The sequence below is a fragment of the Formica exsecta genome, unplaced genomic scaffold (genome assembly GCF_003651465.1).
Source record: "Formica exsecta isolate Colony F162 unplaced genomic scaffold, ASM365146v1 scaffold33, whole genome shotgun sequence".
Taxonomy (NCBI): Eukaryota; Metazoa; Arthropoda; class Insecta; order Hymenoptera; family Formicidae; genus Formica; species Formica exsecta.
In genome coordinates this window covers 2,057,298-2,069,409 of record NW_021850553.1, presented here as the reverse complement: position 1 = coordinate 2,069,409, position 12,112 = coordinate 2,057,298, and the positions used below count along the sequence as shown (strand labels likewise).

Below are 12,112 nucleotides of genomic sequence, written 5' to 3'. Positions count from 1 at the left end.
CATTAATTCTGCTTGCCTTGATTTCCGCGTTTTCGTAATGAGTGATTGCGCGGTCGCTCGGGCTTCGCGCGTGGCTCGCGTTGTCAGCGCTTCGCTCGGTCAACGTTCGTAACGTGATCTGTATTCGCGTTACACGTTGAGCAATGTCTTATCGTATAAAATAATATATCTCTAAAATAATATGTATCTAGTGATTCGTATATAGCCTTTTCGGGCTATAACAATATAATAATTGTGATTTTTTCTCTAAATATTTTTTTCCAGGTACATTTATTTATATATATATATAAATAATTATACATACACGTATAAATAATTTACATTTATTAATATAAATATATATTTATTCAAAAAATATTTTTTTTAACAAAAATTATACAAATTTAGAATATAATCGATCAGATTATTGGTATACTGATATATAACAATCCGTAGATAAATCAATTCAAAAAAAAAATGTTATAATATTGTAGTAATTTTAATTAGTAGTTGACAATTTGGCACTAATAATAATTTTACAATTTTGATCCGGTATTATTCACTTCTACAATAAAATTATTATTTCCCAAGTTTTCTTTTGCACTGCTATCCTATTATTTACAGCTGTCTAATTATTAACTATAAGTAGAATAAAAAATTTGTGGAAAATAGAAGATATTGTGTTAAATACACATGTATTTACAAAGGTATAATGATGAAATAATAACACGAGAAAAATTATTAAGTATAGCGATTTTAGAAATAAGTAACACGGGATCTTTATTTTGTCCTGCTATGTATTAATAACATTGAATAAAAAATAATTATTCTACAATGATTATGATATAGTAATCAACTAATAATGTTATTGCCTGATATAGTGTGTATGAAATTGCTCAAAGATGAAAAAAAAAACAAAAAAAAAAGTTTGTTTTAATATTAATAATCTTAGTTAACAAGTAATATATTTTTAATATATTACATATATATTAAACAATTTTTATATAGAAACTAATTTTTTTATCAAAAAAATCAACCTTCAAAATTACGTCATTTCCTTGCCATTCTAAAATAATAATCTTGAAAATTTAGTTTTAAATTAGTACTACTGGATGTGACCAAAAGAAATTTAACTATAAAAATACTATCGACTATTCTTTTTTTCTATAATAAACAAAGTCCTTGCCATTCCAAGATTCCAAAATTGTATAACTTTGAAATTAATTTTGAAATAGTACTATTGAATGTGACTAAAGGAAACTGAACTTAAAAAAAAACTTTATAATAACCAAACTTTTTCTTATATCATTTTTCTTCCTTATATCCGCTTGGTTCGTTATATTCTTTCGATCTCCTTTTTTGCCGTGTCTTCTTTAAATCTTGAAGGTGACCTTGTGTTCCAGCAACATATTGTTCTCTGGTGGTAAGGACAAGCAGGCTCGTAAAATGTTTTCAATGGCGTTCCGCTGTCGGAAGAGAGCATTCACCACCGGCGTTCCTTGTGGCACTAGAGGAGCCTTACAGAGATATGACAGAATGGAGAGCACGCTGTGAAAACTGGAAAATTCTTTGTCGTCATCGGAATCCATTCTCTTGAAAGTGATGCGAGAACAAAGCTCGGACAAGATGACGAGATCGAGAATGATAGGTGCCGCCAAGAGCGAATCCTCGCACGTGTTATGAATCACGATAGTGTTATGGCCACCCAGCATGATTTCAGAAATGTATTCATCCATAGCTCTCTTACTGTCACCTAGAAAAACAATATAGATAAAAAAAAAGCTTACGCATTTTTATGCATTTCTGCTGACATTACTTAAAATGGCAGACCATGCTTTGCTGCTGCCAGAATTCTGTCAACGTAATATGTAACATATTTTTGATACGCGTGCTCTTGGCACATTTGGCTATCTGAAACATTACTGATAAAATAATAGAATATAAAAAATGAAAACTTACCAACATAAGGAACGTATTTGATAACGATACAATGATCCGGCTTTTCTCCAGGTTTGTAGAGAATCTTGTTGGATTGCACCACATCGTCTATAACATTGCTCTTGGAGATCTGTGCATTGATTATATGTATGTAAAAGTATTTCGATAGATAATACATGTAATATGTACATATATAATATATATTGTAACATAAAATTAGAAATAAAAATAATATAATAATAAATACAAATATATAGAATAAATATATATAAGGTATAATAAATATATGATATATGTACAGTATCTAATAAACGTATAATATTTATTATAAAATATTATACGTATATTATTATTTTTAGTATTTATTCTACTTGATTTCTGGCGCCATGTATTTTTTATTTGATTTAATATTATTTATCCTATAAATTTTGAATTCTTCTTTAACAAGTATAAGCACTTGAAAATAAAGTAACTTTTGTTTTTATATTTTCCTTAGATTATGACACGTAATTACACACATATATTGAATCATAACACATATCGTATATATATTTTCTTTCTTACTGTATACCTCTTTTGAATGAAATTGCTGCGGTGCGGATAAATTGTATCCATCGTTATTTCCCAAATGGTTGTAACTAACGATCGATACCGGTTTAATGCCGGCCGATACGAGGAAATCTACGAGCACGGATTTCAGTTTTGTCTGGCCAGATTTGAAATCGTCACCACCAATAAATGTTTTCTGCCTTTCGACTAGCTCAAGAACGCCCGGCACGAAAGTATTTTGCGGCGATCCATTGATGTAAGTACACTGAAAATAAAATTGTTTAAATAAATCACAGAGGCTTTCCAGTTCTAAGTTGCTGATAAATTTTAAATGGGATAAGAGATATATATGTATGGTGAGTATATTTATTAATACTCAATTTATTTAAAAAAGTGAGAATGTAAAAAAAATATTTTCTTCAATCTCAATTATGAATAATTATTAGTAATTTACAAAATTAATAAAAATAAATAGAAAAATTAAAAAGGTAAGAAGAAAATTTCACATATTAGTTATTATTAATACCGATATAATTTTGTTGTTAGTTGCTATTACACTCTTATTGCGTGTGTGTAAATCGATCTTGCTAAATAAAAAATATATTCTCTTTACTAATTTATATTAAATAATGATATACAGAGTATTTTAAATAACAATAATATTATAATCGCTTTTCTTTCATTTACAAGATATTCTTTTCGAGGAATCCGATTGTGTAACTTGTTGCTTTGGAATTGTTATATTGCAACAACTAACGGTTTTTCTAATAAATAATAATCTAGAAAAACATTTCTCCATATTATAAAAAAGAGAAATAATTATATCAAAGTTTAATCTTACTCTTTCTAAAGCCGCCGCCACAGCAAACATGGTGCTGGGACTGATCTCCGAATGATCTTCCTTGATCGCCTTCAGAAGATTATCGGCCGTGTCATTAACGCCCGTTATGATTTCTGAAAATCTCTCGGTATTAGCAGTCCACAGGACAATTACTTGGTCCAAATCCTTCGTAGTTTTGAATTCCACGATATCATTACGAATTTTGTTGAGCTGTTCAGCCTTAGTGCCCATAATGATATTATTTGCTCTTTTGCTCTTTATAAACAAAAATTTCGATAAATATAACTATATTATGTAAGGAAAAAATTAATTAATTAACCATTAAAAGAAAATTAAAAGAATTGATATAATAAATATAGCACTCAAAGGTGTAATATTTCAAATGGAATATTGCAGCAATGTATCAGAAATATTACATGCCGAGTGGGTATACATATACATAGTGTTTTGGAAGGTGACCAAATTTTAAGAGAGCATATTCTATTCACTGCAAGAATGAAAAAAGTTATATTGTGAACATGGATCCAGAAATATCTTTCTTCCAAATTTCCTTATAAACTTTTTATTTATGATAAAACTCAACAACATCAATCAATGGATTGACAAAGGAGGACCAATGGCTTGCATGTTCTCCCGATTAAAATTTTCTGAAGTTATTTATGGAGGCATCTCTAGATTCTTACTTATGATATTCCTCTTACTGTTATGGAAATCCAAAATAACTCCAAAATAAATGTATTATCGTTACGTGTCACAAAATTCAAAACACTATAAAATTTTAAACATTTTCGACAATTTATAAGACATCCATGCGTTGTTGTAAAAAAAAAAAATCATTTGTAGCCATTTATTTAACGATGTGTTCTTGCCAAACACTACCAGAAACAAAAAATATTTATAATTCGAATTATACATCTAATATTAGTTACAATCACATTTCAAAAGCTGTATAGGCAAAATAAGGCTTGTTCCTATTCACATTAATAAACATCAAGATTATTTTTATTTGCTATTGGTATGCAAATTTAAAATTAGTAAAATAATGTTAAAATTTCGATATCTGAGAAAGCCAATTTTGATTTATTTAAAACTCTTCGTATATATTAAAATGATGGTCTTTTAAAGAAATTAAGATCAATATAATTTAGCACAAATATAATCTACGAAATAAATTTTGTCTAATTTGTTTAATATAAATTCATACATATCCTTTCCAAAAAAAAATAAAAAAATTATTATATATAAGAAAATTGAAGATAATAATATTGTATTATGGCGGAAATAACTTAATTAGATTTTGCAATTTACTATTAATTAAATAATTGTTATAATAAAAAATAAAATTGTTAAATTTTCAAGAGGAGATAAACGAAAAGCTATCCTATATAAAAAATTGAATAATCTAGATTCTAGATAAAAAAAATTCATATAATTTATTTAAATTGTACAATTTTTATTATCAAAGATTATCTTTTTTGCGACTCTATCGCACAGAAAATTGGATTTTACTAAAAATCTAATTACCTGGTTCGATGCAATGAAATCAGAGTAATATATGCTCTTTCTGGGCCGCATGTGTGTCATGTAGGGTTGTAATTGTACTTGTAAATTTACATCCAACACTTTAGCGCGCGTCATAGCGTCAACAAGATTTACATCTGAAATATCCCAGCCATCAATCTCGATATCATCGGGATTCACCATGGGCAGCATATTAGAGATAGGAACATAAATATCCCCTCCTTTGTTTTTTCTGCCTAATCTCACAGTGGACGCTTGCGTTAAAGAACCATACCTAAAAGCACAGAAATAATAAAGAAAAATAAAGCCATTGTAAAAAGGGAAAATAGAAACAAAGAAAAATAGAGATAGAAGTAAATGCAATAACATGTAGAAGTAAATGCAATCGTAAGATTAAGAAAATGTGATGTTATTAGTAAGTGTGCAGAAAGATATTCAAAATAAGAAAATAGAACAAAATTAACACATAAAATATATATTATTTATGTACAATAACACTTAAACCAAACATACTGTGTAACATACATAATAAAACATATAGTGTATTAATAATGCTTTAATAATATTAATAATATATTATAAACACTAACAAAAAAGTTAAAATTATTGATGACTTTGACATCTTAGATAAAGAAATATTAATTTTGCATACATAACAAATAATAAGTATACAAAATTATATCTAAAATTTAAATACATATACACATATATATTAATATGAATCTCTTCTATATATTTTCAAGATCAATTTACTTGCTCGATAAATGTAATATTTCAAATAGTCTATAATTAATATATGACAAATAAATAAATAACTCTGAAAGACGTACCAATTTGCGGTTTTCTCACCCTCCTTTGTCTCCCACTTCAATTTAAACTTATTCGCAATTAAAGCTGCTGTTACGGTGCTGCCGTTGTTACCACCCCAGCCCACCAACATCAATCCCAGCTTGGGAACCTTCATCATGGTCCTGATCAGCAATCTCGTCAATGTGGGTGACACCTACAAAGAATTTCATGCAATATAAAAATAATATTTCAAAATTTTTCTTTGTTTTTTAAAATACAAAAATATATATAAAAAAATATGGTAAAAGTGACGTTTGGGGGATGCAACCCCGATGACCTTGACTTTGACATATGTTGTCAAGGTCACCCTCCTGAGTGATCTTCAGAAGGTTTTAGCCGTCGCTCGTTTTTTATTAAAAAGTTATTAACTAAAATATTATTTATTGAATGTGTTTAGTACTAATACATTTTCACATTTTAGACACGTTATTTCGCCACGAACAACTTTCTTCTCACACAAAAAATTCCACAAAGAATCAAAATTGTATGTCAAATTGATAAATTCGTGCAAATGCATGTTGAAAATTAAGGAAATCTTGAAATTATCCAACTGACTGATACACGACTATATGACATACTGAGACTGGTGATGTAGATACGTGTTATATACAAACATTCATTACATTCCCAAACACTGATTTGTTTTGATTTCTTTTGATATTCTTACTTAGTATGTTACTCACTATTGTTGTTTATATGGCAGTCGGCTTGAATTACCAAGCTTATATTTTAAAGATAGAGAGAAATTAAATTAGAAATAGGTTTGGGTTGGGTTATTTCTTCCGGAAGTGGAGCCCCCCGTAGAGGGGCGGAACCCACTGTTTTATGCATACACTTTTTAATGAGAAGTGAAATTCCACATGGGTTTACAACTTTTCACGCAAAGCAAGATTCAACTCATGTACAACCCATGTAGAATCTCACTTTGCTTTAAAAAGTGTATACATGGACACAGTAAATTCCGCCCCCCTCCCCTACGGGGGGGCTCCACTATCAAAGAACTAAACGCATTGGATTGTGTTGAATCTCGCTTCGCGTGGAAAGTTGTAAACCCATGTGAAACCTCACTTCGCATTAAAAAGTGTATGCATAAAACAGTGGGTTCTGCCCTTACATCACCAGTCTCAGTATGTCATATAGTCGTGTATCAGTCAGTTGGATAATTTCAAGTTTTCCTTAATTTTCAACATGCATTTGCACGTATTTATCAATTTGACATACAATTTTGATTCTTTGTGGAATTTTTTGTGTGAGAAGAAAGTTGTTCGTGGCGAAATAACGTGTCTAAAATGTGAAAATGTATTAGTACTAAACACATTCAATAAATAATATTTTAGTTAATAACTTTTTAATAAAAAACGAGCGACGGCTAAAACCTTCTGAAGATCACTCAGGAGGGTGACCTTGACAACATATGTCAAAGTCAAGGTCATCCTGGTCGGAGCTGCATCCCCTAAACGTCATTTTTACCAATTATAGTATTGTGCGTGCATAAATGTATAATTTCAATATTTTTTATCAACGCTCATACACACAATGAATGTGTATTTTTGATCATTATCGTGTGTGTCTTTAAATGTGTAACTATTTGAACACTGCGACAGTATTATTAATAAAAATATCACTAATAATTGATAATGTAATAAAAATATTCTTAAAATAATATTTATGGTCTTTAATAATTTTAAAAAAATACAGATTGGATAGATAAATGTGCGCTATGCGATGTCAATATGGATATGTTGTGTATGCATGTAAATACATACAATATGAAAGAACACGCATGTGCGAACTTGTGAAAATCGATTCTAGAATAATCGATTCTAGAATGATCTAGAGCAGTGCTCGGATTTAGTTGCACAATTCGGCCCGATTCCGTGGCTCACGCCTATTGCCCCCCACTCACCGCTCATACGTTAGCGACGAGTCACCAGATACGCGTAACTAAGGAGCGCGACGCTTTGTCTCAGGAGCGTTCGTATATAAGAATGTCCAAATATAATAGTAAGAATACTTTTCTAAATGCACCGCGAAAAACGGAATCGGGCCGAAATGTGCAACTAAATCCGAGCACTGATCTAGAGAGAGAGAGTACTCTTTCCACCAATGGTAAATTTATGTCCAAATTTAAATAAGTAATTTTTAAACAAAAATAACACAAGATAAAGATTATTAACAAAACTTTTCAATTTTATTTTTATCTTATAATTATCTTATAATTAGTGTGTTATAAATTTGGCTCTTCTCTTTTTCAGTCGTTCATGACGTAAAGTTAGTTAGTGTTTCAACATTTTCGCTAAGGAATGATCGACTCCGAATTGATAAGAGTCTTTTATTAAAAGAATATCGTACCTTTTTGGAATATTTTTAATATACGTATATTCATCATATAATGGCAGCAATAACGGAAAATCTGCTGTTTAATCAACAACAGTATAGCTCATCAACGAACAGACTGATATTGATATTGATGACCGGCCGGCACAAATATCACACAATGACATGACATACATACTTGAAATAGATGAAGGTCGACAAATGTATGGATTCTTACCGTATATGTATTATCATCGTTCTCATCGCCCTCGGCCACGCTAGTTGTCCGATACTCGTACTCTGCTTCGATGAAATCCTCCGAGTAGCGCACCGTCGGTGAATTCACACGCACCTTCAAACTCGCCATCTTCACGAAATGTAATATGTATATATAAGAATGTACAAAAAAATGAGAAGAATATCCAAGCACACAAGTTGAAACTTGTTAGTTGCCGGCCTGAAAACTATCGAGTGTCATAAAGTGTGAATTCGAAAATTCTGATTAATTCTGGTCTGATGTCGATTAAAGATTGCACGTAAGTATATGTATACATACTGTATTATCGATGATAATCACCGGTTCTGAAACTGATACACACAAATTCGGTTAGATTCAAGTTTTCATATCTTATTCTTGCACTCTCGCGCCTATTAAAAACACATAAAAGGGTCGTTTCTGCACGCTCTTTGGCATAACAAATTCGGAAATATCTATGAAAACAAGTAATTGGTATACTTCGATTTTTTTCTCTCGAAAAATCGTGAGTTATTTTAGCACAATTGTAAAGACAGAAAAATGATCTTTAGGATATTTTTCGACAAAATTTGAATAAGGTTTATTTGATGTGGAGCATCGGAAATCCGAACTTGCCAAAATTGTATTGTTTAATTGATAATTGCGCGTATGATTCTTCATGATAGATTATCGAGAATGAGAAATGAAAACGAGACAAGTTAGAAAAAAGAAAAAAAGGATGAGATGGACACAACTCACAGACAGTGTTCTCGATCTTTCTCTCGTGGCTATTCACGACGATTGCCGAAACGTAAATACCAATAAATACGGCGCAGCCGTCGTCATCGCATCGCAACGTATTATTAGGGCCGTTAAGGGCTCCCTTTTTCGCGCATGCGCATTGAATGTAGTATCAATGAAGTAGTTAAATTTTATAAAATGAGGTCCTGTATGGCCCCCATTTAATAGTTTTTAAAATTATTTAAAAATTTTTGGAGAATTATTTAAAAACATAAAATAAAAAAATATTCACAAATTATATTTATTTATTTATTTATTTATTTATTTATTTACATAGCTATTTAACATGTCCTCTGTAAGATCCCGCCAAAACTGAAGCATATCTGTCATATATGTATATGTGACTGTAATATCACAGTGTTACGTCACGTATGCGTAGTGTTGCTATACATTCTCTTTTCCCGGACACCGTCCTCTTTTTTAGGGCGTCCGGAGACGTCCGGGGGAATTTTTCGAACATTATAAAAAAAAATAATTGGTCTTAAGAAAAAGTATGTAATTATTTACAATGTATTTTTTTAGACAGTTATTTGTTGTTTTTTTTACACTAATATATTTGTCTCATTATTCTGTACATAAAAGTATTACGGTAAGATTATCGAAAATTAAATATTTTACGAGATATTTTATTTTTTATATCAAAATATAAGTCAGATTAAGATATAAAATAATTCAGAAAATACTTAATGAAAAAATGCTTTATTATAGTGTTTTGAAAAGCTCTCGAGATAAGCTACAAGAATATGCAATAAAAAATGGAGGGTTCCATTTAAGAAAATATCGATCACATTGACCTAGCCTTGAAAAGGTCACTCAAGCTCAAGTCCATATTTTCATCATGTGGCTCCCTTCAAACCATGCAACTTTTGTCTGAAACATTTGTTTCTACAATCAAAAATAAAAAAGTTATTGAGGTGGGTAACTTAAAATAATTCATCCTGTATAATACATATTGATAAAGTGTAATATATTTAAAATTATAATATATATGTGTATGTGTTTCTTGATTACAACATAGAAGGAGCAAAAAGATAAACTGAATTGAATCAGGTATTGAATGAAGGCGTTGAACGAGCTAATCAAGTAGCCTGTATTGAGCTTATAATTTTTTTATAACACGCATATTTGCCGAGTAAAATTCTTTTGACCTCTACTTAAAAGATGTTACTGTGATGGAGATCATTAAATGATATTCGTTAATGTGCTTGACAATATTCTACATGTTTCAATACGTAAGATTATTGTTGTTTTTTAATGTTAATACAAATTAAAATATAAAAATAAAAATATTATATAGATTTCCAGAGAGAGAGAGAGAGGGAGAGGGAGAAGGGAGGGAGGAAGGAGGAGAGAGAGAGAGAAAGAGAGAGAGAGAAACTGGTATACTAATTGAAGATTTTACAAATAGATCTTTTTTCCGTTTGTGTAATATATATTTTATTTTTATAAATTATATTCTATGTAAAAGAAAAAGAGAGAAAGAGAGAGAGAAGAAAGAATTCATAAAACTATTCATAAATTAACAATATGCTTATACAATATAAAATGAATCATAAATATACTTTTTGATTTAATTGTTAACAATTGTTTGATTCTCCTGATCGGTTATTGTGAATGTAGGGATTTCGTAAGAATCTTTGTAATACCATGACGACTCGCCATCATTATTGAAAAAAATATTTCTCGATGATGTAGTTTGTCTCGATCTCGCTGGTGGCAGCAGAAATATTAATGACATTGCCATGATAATATGCCATATACTATGAATATACTGCAACAAAATATATTAAAAATGAAAATTTGTTGCTCCTTCAAATATCGGAAAATGTCTATAGTTCATTATTTCTATATGTAATTATTTGATTACATGACATTTCTTCGTATACTATAATTATAACTGTTTATGTATACGAATATGTATATAACAAATTATATCTTTTTTCCAATGACAAAAAAACTTTAAATAACAAAAATATTGTTTCTACATATAGAGAAGAAAGAGCATAACATGTTTTTATTTAATCATAATAATCTATTTAAATTAGCCGAAAAATAAAAATTATATGTATATGCAATCCCATATCCTATACAAGGTGTCCTAAAACTACCGTACTTCCTCTTAATGGCAGATTCCTTAGAACATTTCAAGACGAAAGTCCTAATACAAAAATGTCGAGGCTGTAATAGTTTTTAAACGGGAAGCGATTATGTTTTACGAATAGCTGAGATTTCGCGCGCTCAGGCACGGCGAAATAGTAGACACCTTCATGGTAACATTGATCAATCATATAAATTATTATTAATTATTATATATTAATTCTAATTATAGAGATTACAATTGACTAAAAAAAATTATTCGTAAAATCTATGTGCGCGCGCTGCTGCGTGCGTGCGTGCGTGCGTGCGTATAAACAAAAACGTACTTGATAATTTTCCTCCGTTTCAATGAAAGAATAAAGTAATAATCCTGCAATAGCGAAGAGTAAACCTAATAGTATTTTCCGGCTTGGTTTCTTGCACTTTTTAGATTTAACATTGCGATAGATATACGTGAAAATCTACAACAAAATATTCCCGTCTTTCATCAATACTTAATAGAATATTTTTCAAATATCGCTGAAAAATTTTTATAGTTAATTAATATCTCCATGTATAATCATATTTTTTAATATATGCAAGGGCTGTCCATAAAAAAATCGGGCGCTTTTTTTGAAGATCGGTTTCTTTATGGATATTCCCTTGTATATATATATATATGTGTGTGTGCAGGCACGGCGAAATAGTAGACACCTTCATGGTAACATTGATCAATCACTTTGACAGCTGAAGTTGAAACATATCGCAAATTTTTACTTAAATCATTTTTGAGATGCCTTTAGTTCTTGCATCCATTATTCGTAAAAAGAATGTATAAATGCAATGCGTAGAGAAGCGGGAAAACCTACAATGACAATGCTATTGTAAATTTATGCTGCTATATTATTCTGCTATTAAGAGAAAGTATTTCGGCAGTTTTAGAACACTCTGTATATAAGAATACATATATATATCCCATGAAATTATTATAAATTATTATTAATTAT

General features: G+C 30.0%; 2 protein-coding genes and 1 long non-coding RNA gene across 4 annotated transcripts in view; 1 reads left to right on the top strand and 2 right to left on the bottom strand.

Annotated features, from left to right (window-relative positions):
* Positions 1 to 307: 307 nt before the first annotated feature.
* LOC115238259 (inositol-3-phosphate synthase 1-A) lies at positions 308 to 9,129 on the bottom strand. 2 transcript variants are annotated; one of them, XM_029811921.1, is made up of 9 exons: positions 8,988 to 9,129; positions 8,550 to 8,581; positions 8,232 to 8,360; positions 5,659 to 5,831; positions 4,832 to 5,102; positions 3,308 to 3,562; positions 2,489 to 2,731; positions 1,939 to 2,047; positions 308 to 1,732 (listed from the first exon to the last, which is right to left on the bottom strand). In XM_029811921.1, the coding sequence occupies exons 3-9, from the start codon at positions 8,358 to 8,360 to the stop codon at positions 1,353 to 1,355; spliced, it is 1,560 nt and encodes a 519-aa protein (XP_029667781.1). In that variant the 5' UTR covers positions 8,550 to 8,581; positions 8,988 to 9,129; the 3' UTR covers positions 308 to 1,352. The 2 variants fall into 2 exon arrangements, with proteins under 2 accessions (XP_029667781.1, XP_029667782.1); XM_029811922.1 differs by lacking the exon at positions 8,550 to 8,581 and having other exon boundaries at positions 8,988 to 9,127.
* On the top strand, positions 8,407 to 8,950 carry LOC115238260. Its single transcript, XR_003884478.1, has 2 exons — positions 8,407 to 8,529; positions 8,915 to 8,950. It is a non-coding gene; the product is annotated as an uncharacterized LOC115238260 (long non-coding RNA).
* Positions 9,130 to 10,450: 1,321 nt separating the features above from the next.
* The window catches only part of LOC115238215 (transmembrane protein 8B-like), a 12,282-nt gene continuing 10,620 nt past the window's right edge, over positions 10,451 to 12,112 (bottom strand). Inside the window, exons 10-11 of the mRNA XM_029811821.1 lie at positions 11,453 to 11,587; positions 10,451 to 10,800 (exon numbers count right to left, since the gene is read on the bottom strand). Of these exons, the coding sequence (XP_029667681.1) occupies positions 10,600 to 10,800; positions 11,453 to 11,587 (336 nt within the window). The 3' untranslated portion in view covers positions 10,451 to 10,599. The remainder of the gene's footprint in view (positions 10,801 to 11,452; positions 11,588 to 12,112) is intronic.

Coding starts and splice junctions, on each gene's coding strand:
- LOC115238259 (XM_029811921.1), bottom strand. CDS start 8,360: ATGGCGAGTTTGAAGGTGCGTGTGAATTCACCGACGGTGCGCTACTCG. Junction 3,563..4,831: donor ATTTCATTGCATCGAACCAG/GTAATTAGATTT, acceptor TTGTTTATAAAG/AGCAAAAGAGCAAATAATAT. Junction 2,732..3,307: donor TGGCGGCGGCTTTAGAAAGA/GTAAGATTAAAC, acceptor TTTTATTTTCAG/TGTACTTACATCAATGGATC.